The sequence below is a fragment of the Misgurnus anguillicaudatus genome, unplaced genomic scaffold, assembly GCF_027580225.2.
Source record: "Misgurnus anguillicaudatus unplaced genomic scaffold, ASM2758022v2 HiC_scaffold_33, whole genome shotgun sequence".
NCBI classification, from domain to species: domain Eukaryota; kingdom Metazoa; phylum Chordata; class Actinopteri; order Cypriniformes; family Cobitidae; genus Misgurnus; species Misgurnus anguillicaudatus.
The window spans coordinates 2,314,363-2,327,199 of NW_027395283.1; the positions used below are offsets into that span (position 1 = coordinate 2,314,363).

At 38.5% G+C, this 12,837-nt stretch overlaps 1 protein-coding gene across 1 annotated transcript in view; it reads left to right on the forward strand.

Annotated features, from left to right (window-relative positions):
• Positions 1 to 12,837, forward strand: part of LOC141349267 (uncharacterized) — a 76,903-nt gene that overhangs the window by 41,694 nt on the left and 22,372 nt on the right. The window contains 2 exon segments of the mRNA XM_073865724.1: positions 2,798 to 3,869; positions 7,145 to 7,204. Of these exon segments, the coding sequence (XP_073721825.1) occupies positions 2,798 to 3,869; positions 7,145 to 7,204 (1,132 nt within the window).

The window sequence follows — 12,837 nt, forward strand, 5'->3', positions numbered from 1 at the left end:
ATAAAAACAGACACCAACAGGGCTGGTGTCTGTTACTTAAGAAAACAAACAACTGCTGATTTCCAACAGATATTTTATCAAAACTTGTGACTACCAAAGACTTTAGCGTTACAAAACAACACGTTAGTGTAGTGAACAGCATACAACAAAGAATTCCAGATCCCTCCCCAATTGCTTTATTTGGACTGGATTTTGGTGGGTTAACATAAAGTGTCCAGTCAATCAGATAAGGCTGCTCGGACATCTTTTATGGCTGACCTCTGTGCCAAAGCGGAGAAGAGAAGGACGTTTTGATTGGCCCACACCATTTCTGCTTATCATTCTTTCGAACCCCCCTTCACCATCTCATGAAACAGGGTGATCGTAAACATTCCTTAAGGAAAAGCATTTTTCAAAGTATTGGCTTACCAAAGATCAAATCTTTATCATCCTTCCACCAACAAAATGGACTTAAAACTGTCACCTGTTGACTTCATTCTCATTTTAAGACACTAGCATTCTGAATTACATCTTTATGTGATGTGATGTTCAAATAACGTTATTAACGAATGAATGCATGTTTGATAGTGAAGGATCCTACCTTGGATCCTCGCGTGCAGAATGTTTTTATTATTGTGTTTTTTTATCTTTAATCATTTATTTACATAATCATCATAATAATTTTATAATCATTAGTTATTATCCATTTAATTATTGTATTTGATTAATATTATTTTATCATTATCAATTTCATTATTATCATTTTATTATTACATTATTGTTTATTAATTCATTTATTCATTATTGTTTTTATTCATTATTCATTCAATATTATATTTCTGTATTTTATTATATTAATTCATTGTATTTCTATATTTTATATGTCTCTTGGTGGTTCAGTTTCACATTTGGGAAGTTTCATAGAGCTGTTCTGTCTGTGTGTAAACAAGATAGATAAAGAGAATGTTTATGGAAGCCCAAGGTCAAAGGGATGATGCAGCTGAGCAAATTTGGATATAACAAGTGCATGCTGTATTCCGGGGTAGACGGGGTTTGAACATTAAGGCATATGCAACTGAAACTAACTGTCCATCAATAAAACTCTGTTCTATTTTATCATCTAAAACCTCCGTCTCACGACTCTGTTTTATGACTCTGTTTATGCTCTCCTCTAGCAACGATTGATCAGCCTAATATTTGACAGATGCTTTAACAAAGTAAACGTATATTTTCTGACATGATCTGGTGTCTGGGGCTGGATCGTTTTTTATTTTGTCTGTGGTGTGGAGACCATATCTAACAATAGAGTAACATTTTGATGTCATGTTTATACTTTTTAAACTCAGAATAATGCCATTGGTTATTTCTCTATTATAAGTTTGGGTAACTTGTAAGTTTAGATAACATAATTACAAAACTAGCAAATTATTGCATGCACATACAGTACAAAGCAAGATTAATTATTTAGATTTCAGAATGAGCACGTTTCTCATTAATACTAAATATGCAGCGGTCTGTCTGCTGATCTGATATTGTAATGAAGATGAATGTATAACAACTGATTAAAAACTAAAACGTACAATCAGTAAATAACTATGCACATGCTTATGATGTTTGCATTGTAATAATGTACAGGGTAACTTCAGATATAAAAACAAAGACTTGTAAAATCTTATTTTATATCATTAAAATCTGATAACGTCCATCATTGATTTAACGTTTGGGTATACCAACATGGCGGCGCGGTGGCTTTACAATCGTGACGTCATGCGCAATCCAGTCATTTATATAGATCAGTGGTTCTGATGCTGCGTTCCAGTGCAGGTTTTTGAGCCCATGAATTACGACTTCGAAACCACCACTCACGACTCTATGCGTTCCAGGCAGCCTGTAACCCGTGTTTTTACTACAACCTACCTGTGAAAGTGCACTGGAACGGCAGTCAAACTCGTACTAGATCGATGTACTCCCAGTTCACAGTTGTGACTCGTGGTTTTGAAGTCATAATTTACGGGTTACAGGTTGCCTGGAATGCAGCATGAGTCTCCCGCCCACAGGACAACCCCCATCGCTTAACAGAGCACCCAACTTCTGAGTCTCCCATTGAGAAAGACGATAACAGATCATCGGAAAACCAACCAAGTTTCTGAATCTCTCCTTGAGATTTTACAGCTCCTCATTCTGAGTTTGACATCAGAGACTGAACCAGATCGATCACAAGTTTTGAGATTCTGTGCGTCCAGAGACTAAGTGGATCACACCACGTTCCGAGCCTCACGTCCAGAAAGGCAATCAAAGACGTCTGGAAAAAAAGTAGAGCTCAGAAGAGCAAACCTCCACTTCAAGGAACCTTAATCTGCGTGTTCCAGATTTGTTAAGGACCTTCTGCACCGTCTACCCGATCACGCCTGCGTGTTCCAGATCGCTAGAATCCTCTCTGTGCTTCCCGGAGATCAGCATTTTCAAAGCACCAAGTGTTCAAGGCTGTTGAACTGAACCTGACTCTTTCCCAATTGCAGCAAGGAAAAGCCTGACACGTGGCCGACGGGCCAAGATCATTCGACCGCACAGAATGTAAATATCACACAACCAAATCTTTCCTGAAACCATGGCATTGGTCTATTCTATTAGTAACCATTTACAATAGATGCTTCTCAATATTGCATATAAAGGTAACACTACCTTTATAGTGCCTTAAACAATTTTCTTTTACTTTACAATTACCATTTAAGATCATTTTTATGTTGTGTATGGTTATGCAATTTGTGATATATTCATAATTATGATATAATTTTATTTGAGGGTCTTTATTATGAAGGGCATGCTAAAAGGAAGCTTGTAGTACCTAAGGCTCTCACCACAATCTTTATTGAGTATTTCCATAACAATCCACTGGGGGCACATCTGGGGCGAATGAAGACACTCCTTAAGATCTTAGATGTGGCCTGGTGGCCTGATGTACGCAAAGATGTGTGGAAGCATGTAAGAGAATGCACGGTTTGCCAGAAGTACAAACCTGCCAATACCAAACCCTCTGGTTACCTTCAATCCACAGAAGTCGAGGAGCCTGGATACATGTTGGGGGTGGACCTTATGGGTCCCCTTCCCAAGAGTAAAAAGGGAAATGTGTATCTTCTGGTGGTTGTGGATTATTTCTCCAAGTGGGTAGAGCTGTTCCCTATCAAAGATAGCAAAACCCATCGCATCTGCCAGATTCTGCAAGAGGAGATATTTACCAGATGGGGAGTTCCAAAGTTCCTTTTATCTGACCGTGGACCCCAATTCCTAAGCCATCTGATGGAGGATCTGTGCAAAAGATGGGGCATTACAAGGAAGCTCACCACCAGTTATCATCCTCAAACTAACCTGTCAGAGCGATTCAACAGAACCATTAAGACCATGATTGCATCCTTTGTAGGTGAAAACCATCGTGAGTGGGACAAGTGGCTGGCAGAATTCCGTTTTGCTATTAACTCTGCTCCCAGTGAGACCACAGGGCACTCACCGGCTGAAATAGCATTGGGCAGGCAATTGAAGGGTCCATTGGAACAATTGATTGCTCCTCCCCCAAATCCAGGACTCCCAGGATATTCCCTTCTAGAGCGGCAACAACAATTACAGCAGGATGTTAAAAATGCAATGAGAAAAGCACATGCCAAACAAGCCAAATATTATAACGTCCAACGCAAACCTGTGCACTTCCAAGAAGGTGAGCTGGTATGGGTGCGTACCCATCCAATATCCAAAGCAGATGAGTACTTTTCATCCAAATTGGCCCCTAAATGGAAAGGCCCCATGAAGATAAGAAGGAAATTGGAACCAGTGAACTACCTGGTTGAATGGAGTTCAGGGGAGAAGATGGACAATGTGAATGTGGTCAACCTTAAACGGTATTTTGGTAAAAATATCCAAAATTAACCTCCTTTTGGGGGGGGGGGACTCTATGACACTACCTTTATAGTGCCTTAAACAATTTTCTTTTACTTTACAATTACCATTTAAGATCATTTTTATGTTGTGTATGGTTATGCAATTTGTGATATATTCATAATTATGATATAATTTTATTTGAGGGTCTTTATTATGAAGGGCATGCTAAAAGGAAGAGGGAGGGTGGCCATTTTGAAAAAGAGACAAGATTGTTTGGTGTGGCAGGGAGAGCACACGGTGGATTTAGAGTAGCAAAGCTTTTTCATGTGTTGAGAAAAGATCCCTTGGACGTCATGTAATATGTGCATAGAGTAACGCCTTTTTACATGCATTTTTCTTTGGACTAAGCACTCTCTAAAGGACTCCCTGCACTTGGATATATATATTTTTGCCCCTTGGAGATTTTCAGTCTGTGGATTATACTTCTCTTTTTGGAGATAAGAATCTGAGGACATTTGTTCCTTTTTCTTCAAAGCAGAACAACCATTGGACTGATGAGTATTATTTTTTTATTTGATATTTAGAGACTTTGGGACTGCAACAATGAGATGTGTCTGTGTTTGGTGACTATGGGTTTTTTGGGGAAACTATGTTACTTTATGTATAGCCGGAACAGATTTGTTCCCTTCATATATTGTTTAATTTGAATGTCACATGATTGTTTCTTGGGTTTAGCCCAAGTGAAGTGGGTAAACTTTGTCTCAAATTGTGATGTTCATAAGAATGAGAATTTAAATTAAAATTATATCTTTGAGTTAAACTTGTGGTAATGAATCAACAATATCGATAAAGAGTTGAATTTGTTACAGCATAACTGATTTCTTTAAAGTTTATCAGATAAAACTTTCATTATTTGGGTTATTAGAAATAAAGTTTTCATCTTATCAGAAACAGAAACATTCTGCCATTAATTACACTCAGTCACTTCAATTTTCTATTCTTTGCATTTTAGTTTCTATCTTTTTCTATTCTTTAGTATTTTTTAGTATCATTCAGTAGTGTTTTTAGTTTTCTTGTTTATCTTTTGTTAATAAATTCCATTTTATTACCACTGTGTCTTTCTTGTGTTGATACAGTTAAAGAGTTCTAGCTGGTCAGAATCTCATAAAATCCTTCAGATAATTTAAATGTGAAACTCCCTCTAATTTACATATTGTCTTATTTGTTGAATGATCTATTTAGATATCATTCTTATTGTTAAAGTGAAATTCTTTAGCTGGTGCCACGAAGTAGAGGAGGGAGGGGTCTCTGACATACACGCACACGGTGAAACCTCTAGTGTCCTACAGCCAGTTGTTGCCTGTGTAAAAATCACAAAATTAATTTGTGCCCATGTCAAAATCACTACACACTGTATTTGAAATAATTGGAACCATTTGTTTTCCTGAACATGGATATAGCAAACCCAAACTAATTGGACCATTTAAGGTCAATATTTTCCACCCGGAAGCTGTTCAGGTGCTGAAACGGCTGCTTAAAGTCTCACATTGCTAAGCTGAATCAAGGCCCAAATGGGGACAATTTATTTTGAATAGGACCACATTATTATGTGTGAGTATTAGATTGATGTGTATCTGGGGGTGTTTCAGTATAGTGTCTGTTATACCTACAAATCACATTAATGTTAAAGCACTGCAAAACAACTTTTTTTGGAGCGATTAGGCAAGTTAAACTCCAATTCGACCATCTTCTTTTCCCAGCTTTGTGCAATCTCAAACAAAATTTGTGTAAAGCAAGAAGGGTGAAATTGCAAATGTAAATACCGTGAAAATCAGCTGTGTGTGTTCACCGTGGAAATTAGTTATCCTAACTATATGTACACTATAAGTACCTGTCATTAACCCACACTTGTGTGTAAGTACTACTTATATTGTACAGTACAGTAGTGCTTCTTGTTACTTACAGTATGTATCTGGTATTACCCAGTACTAGTGGTGGGTTGCTTGACACACTGTCTCGACACACGTACCGAGCTTTTGAAACACTACTAAAACACAGTGCTCCTTGAAATGAGGCTGTCATGTGTCCAATGGAATGAAACTTCATTACCTCATTGACACATCATGCAGGTTTCAAAACACAGTGCACGCTGTGGTCTATCTACTTAATGCATTACATAATTATAATGTATCAATGTCTATAACATTGCATGTGCATGTGTATTGTTGTTCATAAAATAATAATGATTACCATGTTGTTTGAGTGTCAATTAACACTTTGCCGACTCAACCATCACTCAATAAAGAATGGAAATACTTCCTCAATCACAGTACTGTTTGCTGCTTATAGATGCTGTCTGACTAGATCATTCACGCTAATAATTATTATGGAAAATGCACAAAAGAGAACCCATTCTCAGGTGTGGGAACATTTCTGTCTGGAGAGTCCCACACAAGTAGTATATATGTGAATAAAGTTTCTCTTATTCCAACAAAACATCTTCAGTGCTTCGCCACCTACGTGCAAAACACCCACTAACTGTGCAGACAATACTCCAACTTCAAAGGCCCAGTCTGTACCAACTGAAGGTAAAATTTCTTTATCCGAATTATTCAGTTATTAAGGATGATAATTACACAAAATAAGTTAAACACTCTTAATAACAGACAAATAAGTAGTCACAGTTCTGAAAAATGTTTTTTGCTTTAAGGACTGAACCCAATCAAACAATTTAGATTGAACATATTAGGCTACATCCTATTATAGTCTACCTATCTGAACTCTATGGGGCGGTTTCCCGGATAGGGATTAGCTTAATCCAGGACTAGGCCTTAGTTTAATTAGGAAATATAACTAGTTTTAACAAATATGCCATACTAAAAACATTACCTGTGTGCATTTGGAGGCAAAACAAAGGGCCCTGATGTATTTTAAGATATGTCACTGCAAGTTGTTTTCAGTCTGGACAGCTCTTAAAAATGTTTTAGTCTAGGACTAGTCTAATCCCTGTCCGGGAAACCGCCCCTATGGGGTGTAAGTCACATATTTTTTATAGTAGGCCTACACCGTGAACATGCATTGTGAGTGCACAAAGTGTGAATTGACTGTGAACTTCATTCATGAAAAGCTGACGGATTACTTTAGCTCACTTGGCTAAACACTGCTTGTGGGTTCTGCTAATGTGGTCATTGTATTGTGTATCTTTAGGACAGAAGAGAGAGCTTGATGACGCCCTCCTCAAAATAATAGTTCAAGATCTCCAGTCTTTTCCTATTGTGTAAGATGATGGTTTCAGAGCTTTAGTGAAGAAGCTGGAGCCAAGCTACAGTCAGGACTTAAGACAGGAGAGCACAAGGTACACAAAACATGAACACAGGCCACGTGACTCTCCATACGAAACAAGACAACAGTGAGGGCTGCCATGACCCTGTCACATGAAATGCATAAAAAGCTGTTAGTGCACGTAACATAAATATAGATTTATGGCTGTTTCCCCTCCCGCCTTAGCCAGTGATGAGGAAATGACTCTCTACGCTTATTCAAGCCTTGAGGCACAAGTAGAGTAACGATGATAATATGGCAACGTAGCCTACATCAAACACGTTTTCCTATTAAGGGCAGCCTACCACACCATTAATGTGAACATAACTATACATGCCATTTACATCAGAGGAAGCTATTTCAGGCCCTGTAGAGATTTAGTGATAGGCCTGTCCTTTTATATTTTGCTACTTTGACATTTTGACACATTTCTCATATTTGTGTTATTGACCTTTCAGTAATAAAAAAAACACTTAAAATTACTGTGGGAGTATTTTTTTTATTTTCAAAATACAAATTACTTGTGTTTTATGTAAGCAATAAGGTACGAGAGACTGTGCTGTATCGTGAATAAGTAACGGCTGAAGGGCATTGGTAGGCACAACGCGAAGCGGAGTCACTGCTAAGGGTGTTGCTAAGGGCGCAGTGATAAACAGAACCATTGGGTGAAGCGGTCATAGCCATGTTTTATCGTGAATAAAGCACACCTATTGACCAATCAGAATCAAGGAATGGAACTAACCGTTTTTTAAATACATTTTTCAGATCAGTATTTTATTTTATTACATTTCATGAGCCAGTATTTGGAGTTTGTAACAAAATAGTTTTTTTTATGTATTTGTGCCCACCTCTGATAACACTCAGTAGTGCAGACAGTGCTAACAATACTTCGCAATGAGTGTGAGTGTGGTTTAAATAGTCCAGATAATTGGCAAACAGGAAACAGGTGTGGTGATGATCAAACTAGTGCAAGGGATTATGGGTAATGGAGTCCTGAGGCAGATATGTAGATGAAACCTATGAAGGCCAACAGAGGGAGCTATGATAGCTATCATTACACTACCAATCTATTGATAACACTATTCCACAAGATTAATGGATAATTGTGGCAAATTTATGGCTTGATTTATAATTATTAGCTTATTTTCACAAATTTCACTTACTCTGCTGGGCATGAACAAAGCTGTTCCTCAATATGTGTGTTTTCCATTTGAATGGTCAGTGTATGAGGCAGCTGCTGCTTGCACTGGAACCTATAGACTTTATCTTACATTTTGATTAAATTATTAAGCTCTCTCAGATATTTCACCTGTTTGACACCAACCTTGTCCCGTTTCATGTGGTTGATGTCCTCTTCTGGAATAGGTTGTGACCTAAAAACTCCTAAAGAATCGCAGAGCTGAATGTTGTGTTTAATCACATGGAAGTTTGTTTTATAATTCTTTAATAACAGTAGTTATATATCTACAAACAGCGGACATCCATGATGCCATTGCCTAATGAACTGCCTCAGGTGATGCTGTGAAGAGCTGTGCTCTGGTTACTCGCAAGAACACACCATTTGCAAAAATACAGCAGGCTCTTTTTTGCAAGCGAATGCAATTGTTGAAATATAATTTTAAGTCATTGTCTTTATCTTATTGTATATATAGACTCACCGGCAACTTTATTAGGTACACCTTACTAGTACCGGGTTGGACCCCCTTTGTCTTCACCGCTGCCTTAATCTTTCGTGGCACAGATTCAACAAGGTACTGGAAACATTCCTCAGAGATTTCGGTCCATATTGACATGATAACATCACGCAGTTGCTACAGATTTGTTGGCTGCACATCCAGGGCACGAAGCTCCCGTTCCACCACATCCCAAAGATGCTCAATTGGGTTGACATCTGGTGACTGCGGAGGCCATTTGTGTACATTGAACTCATTGTCATGTTTAAGAAACCAGTCTGAGATGATTTGCGCTTTATGACATGGCGCGTTATCCAGCTGGAAGTAGCCATCAGAGGATGGGTACACTGTGGTCATAAAGGGATGAACATGGTCAGAAACAACACATGATGCTCAATTGGTGCCAATACGGGCCCAAAGTGTGCCATGAAAACATCCCCCACACCATTACACCACCACCAGCAGCCTGAACCGTTGATACAAGGCAGGATGGATCCATGCTTTCATGTTGTTGACGCCAAATTCTGACTCTACCATCTGAATGTCGCAGCAGAAATCAAGACTCATCAGACCAGGCAACGTTTTTCCAATCTTCTATTGTCCAATTTTGGTGAGCCTGTGCGAATTGTAGCCTCAGTTTCCTGATCTTAGCTGTCAGGAGTGACCCAGTGTGGTCTTCTGCTGCTGTAGCCCATCCGCCTCAAGGTTCGACGTGTTGTGCATTCAGAGATGCTCTTCTGTATATCTCGGTTGTAACGAGTGGTTATTTGAGTTACTATTGCCTTTCTATCAGCTCGAACCAGGCTGGCCATTCTTCTCTGACCTTTGGCATCTACAAGGCATTTGCACCCACAGAACTGACACTCACTGGATACATTCTTACATTCTTTGTAAACCCTTGAGATGGTTGTGTGTGAAAATCCCAGTAGATCAGCAGTTTCTGAAATACTCAGACCAGTCTGTCTGGCACCAACAACCATGCCACTTTCAAAGTCACTAAATTAACCTTTCTTCCCCATTCTGATGTTCGGTTTAAACTGCAGCAGATCGTCTTGACCATGTCTACATGCCTAAATATATTGAGTTGCTGCCATGTGATTGGCTGATGAGAAATTTCCATTTACGCACAGTTGGACAGGTGTACCTAATAAAGTGGCCAGTGTGGGTATATTCATCATGTTTGAGAGCAAAACCAAGTAACACTGTCCTGATAATGTAAGTGGGTTCCTGCAAATTCCTGTCTCATCTGTGAACTAACTGTGACCCTGGTATCTTTTGTTTCATTGTTTGAGTTGATGGCCGTTTATGCTTGGGACAAGGGTCTGAGTCAAATGTGAATGGTAAGCCTAACTGTGCATTCAGACCGCCACCGGCGAGAGCGTCAAAGTGGCCAGAAGTCATTCATTTTCAATGAGAGCCGGCAGCGAGCTCCGGCGAGCAGCGGCGCGTCATGTACAGCGTGAGCGTCGAGGAGAGTTGAAATCTGCTCAACTTTATGGTAATGAGATATGACGCGGTTCGGCGGCAACCAATCGGAAGGCGGAAATGTTCACCGGCAACCAATCGGAAGGCGGAAACCTCCGCCTGAGAGGAGTTCAGAGAATGCATTCGAGCGTCAGAGCGTCCACTACAACTTTTCTTTAGCGTCGTTGTCAGGGCAGCCAGAGCTTTTATTGACGCTCTCGCCGGTGGCGGTCTGAATGCACAGTTAGGCGTGAACTCATTACTATGATAATGAAATGGTCCGAGTAAGACAGTGGTTGAGATTGTTAGATCTGGTCTCCACACCACAGAAAAAATATAACGATCCAGCCCCGGACACCAGATCACGTCAGAAAATATAAGTTTACTTTGTTAAAGTATCTGTCAGATACAAGGCTGATCAATTGTTGCTAGAAGAGAGCATAAACAGAGGCGTAAACAGAGTTGTGAGACGGAGGTTTTAAATGATAAAATAGAACAGAGTTTTATTGATGGACAGTTAGTTTCAGTTGCATATGTCTCAATGTTCAAACCTCGTCCACCCCGTCTACCTACCCAGGAATACAGCATGCACTTGTTATATCCAAATTTGCTCAGCTGCATCATCCCTTAGACCTTGGGCTTCCATAAACATTCTCTTTATATATCTTGTTTACACACAGACAGAACAGCTCTATGAAACTTCCCAAATGTGAAACTGAACCACAAAGAGACATATAAAATATAGAAATACAATGAATTAATGAATGATATAATAAAATACAGAAATATAATAATGAATGAATAATGAATAAAAACAATAATGAATAAATGAATTAATAAACAATAATGTAATAATAAAAATGATAATGATAAAATAATATTAAATAATCAAATACAATAATTAAATGGATAATAACTAATGATTATAAAATGATTATGTAAATAAATGATTAAAGATAAAAAACACAATAATAAAAAACATTCTGCACGTGAGGATCTAATGTAGGATCCTTCAAGATGGTAATGTTGATGGGATTAAGGGTTGATGATACTGAAGGATTGGGAGTGGCAGGGTTACTTCCTTTCAATGTTTTGATGTTCAATGCTTTCAAAGTTGAGTGCTTTGTTTTCCATTTAGGGGGCTGCCTGACCCCTAAAATGTGTATAAATGCAATGTAGGGCTGTAAGTCAGACTTGGTGACTGCAGCACCTGGACTCTATGCACTGATTTAAAGATAGCTTTTTGCAATAAAGACAACAGCTCGAGTTTTTCTAGAGAACACAAAAGCTTTCTCAAAATATCTTATTTTGTGTTAATCAGAGAAAAGAAATTCATACAGGTTTAGAACAATATGAGGATGAGTAAATGATGACTGAATTTTCATTTTAAAATGAACTATCCCTTTAATGGGCAGGATTGGTAATCGGGCATACCAATCATTTTCTTGGTGGGCCGACATACATTTAAACCAAAGTAACATAAACACCTGGTTGTATTTTGGCCATGACGTTCAGTAAACATCTTATTCCAAGGTGGTTAATTCAACACTTGAACAAAACGTCACACAAATGTTTTGGTCTGGTTTGGTTTTGTTGTGAACAGACGTGATTTCCGTTTTTTACTATCTATAGACCCCTTCACAGTTCACATCACAGGCGGTTCCCACTGCGTATGTCGGGGTCAGAAAAGTCATTACAGCAGATTGAGTTGCGTATTATTCGGTATCGTCAAACATGCTTACTTGCATCATGGGCTTTGAAAATTGCACCAGGTCTACCGTTAAGTTTTTCGTGATTCCTGCAGAATCTCAAAAACAAAAAATACAACATCTGTGGCTGCAAGCAATTAAACATGCAGACTGGGACAATGCAAAGATCAAAGAGGCTTGTGTTTGTAGTGCACACTTTATTTCAGGTAAGTCCTCATTTTCAGCCCTATTAGATTAAACTAGAAAGCCTAAATCGTATGAACGCGCGCACCTGATAGTCATTCAATGTTTACAAACTTTGAAGGGGTCTATAAAAACGTGCCAATTATGTATTTTACAATGTTTTTAAATGTCCTTTTTTGGTTTTTATTTAAGATGTGTTTTTAAAAGGTTTTAAAATATTGTGCTGCAACGTTACCTTATTACAATGAAAATGCAACATTGTGAAAAGTCCTACAATCTCATTTATAACTTTAAAAGTTTGATGTTTTGTCTTTATTTTTCAGCAATTATTTTCCCACCCCTTTTTTCATTTAGTCATTATACAAAAGTTTGTGATGATTTCTTGCCATAATTAAGACGCTTAGTTTTTTGGCTAAATCCATTGTAAAGCAGTGAGCGTCTTCTGTCTCCAGTACAGCAGGAGGCGCTGCAGCTCTTTAGTCCGCAAATAAACTCACTAAAGAAAGAAAGAGCGCGCGTGTGATGTGTTTGTGTATCCTCAGTGTGTTTTTCTCTCTTGCGTGTTTCATTGAGTGTAAACAGAGTATTGTCTCTGTGTATTTAAGTGTTAAGACGTTGATGTTGAGATGTGTTATGCT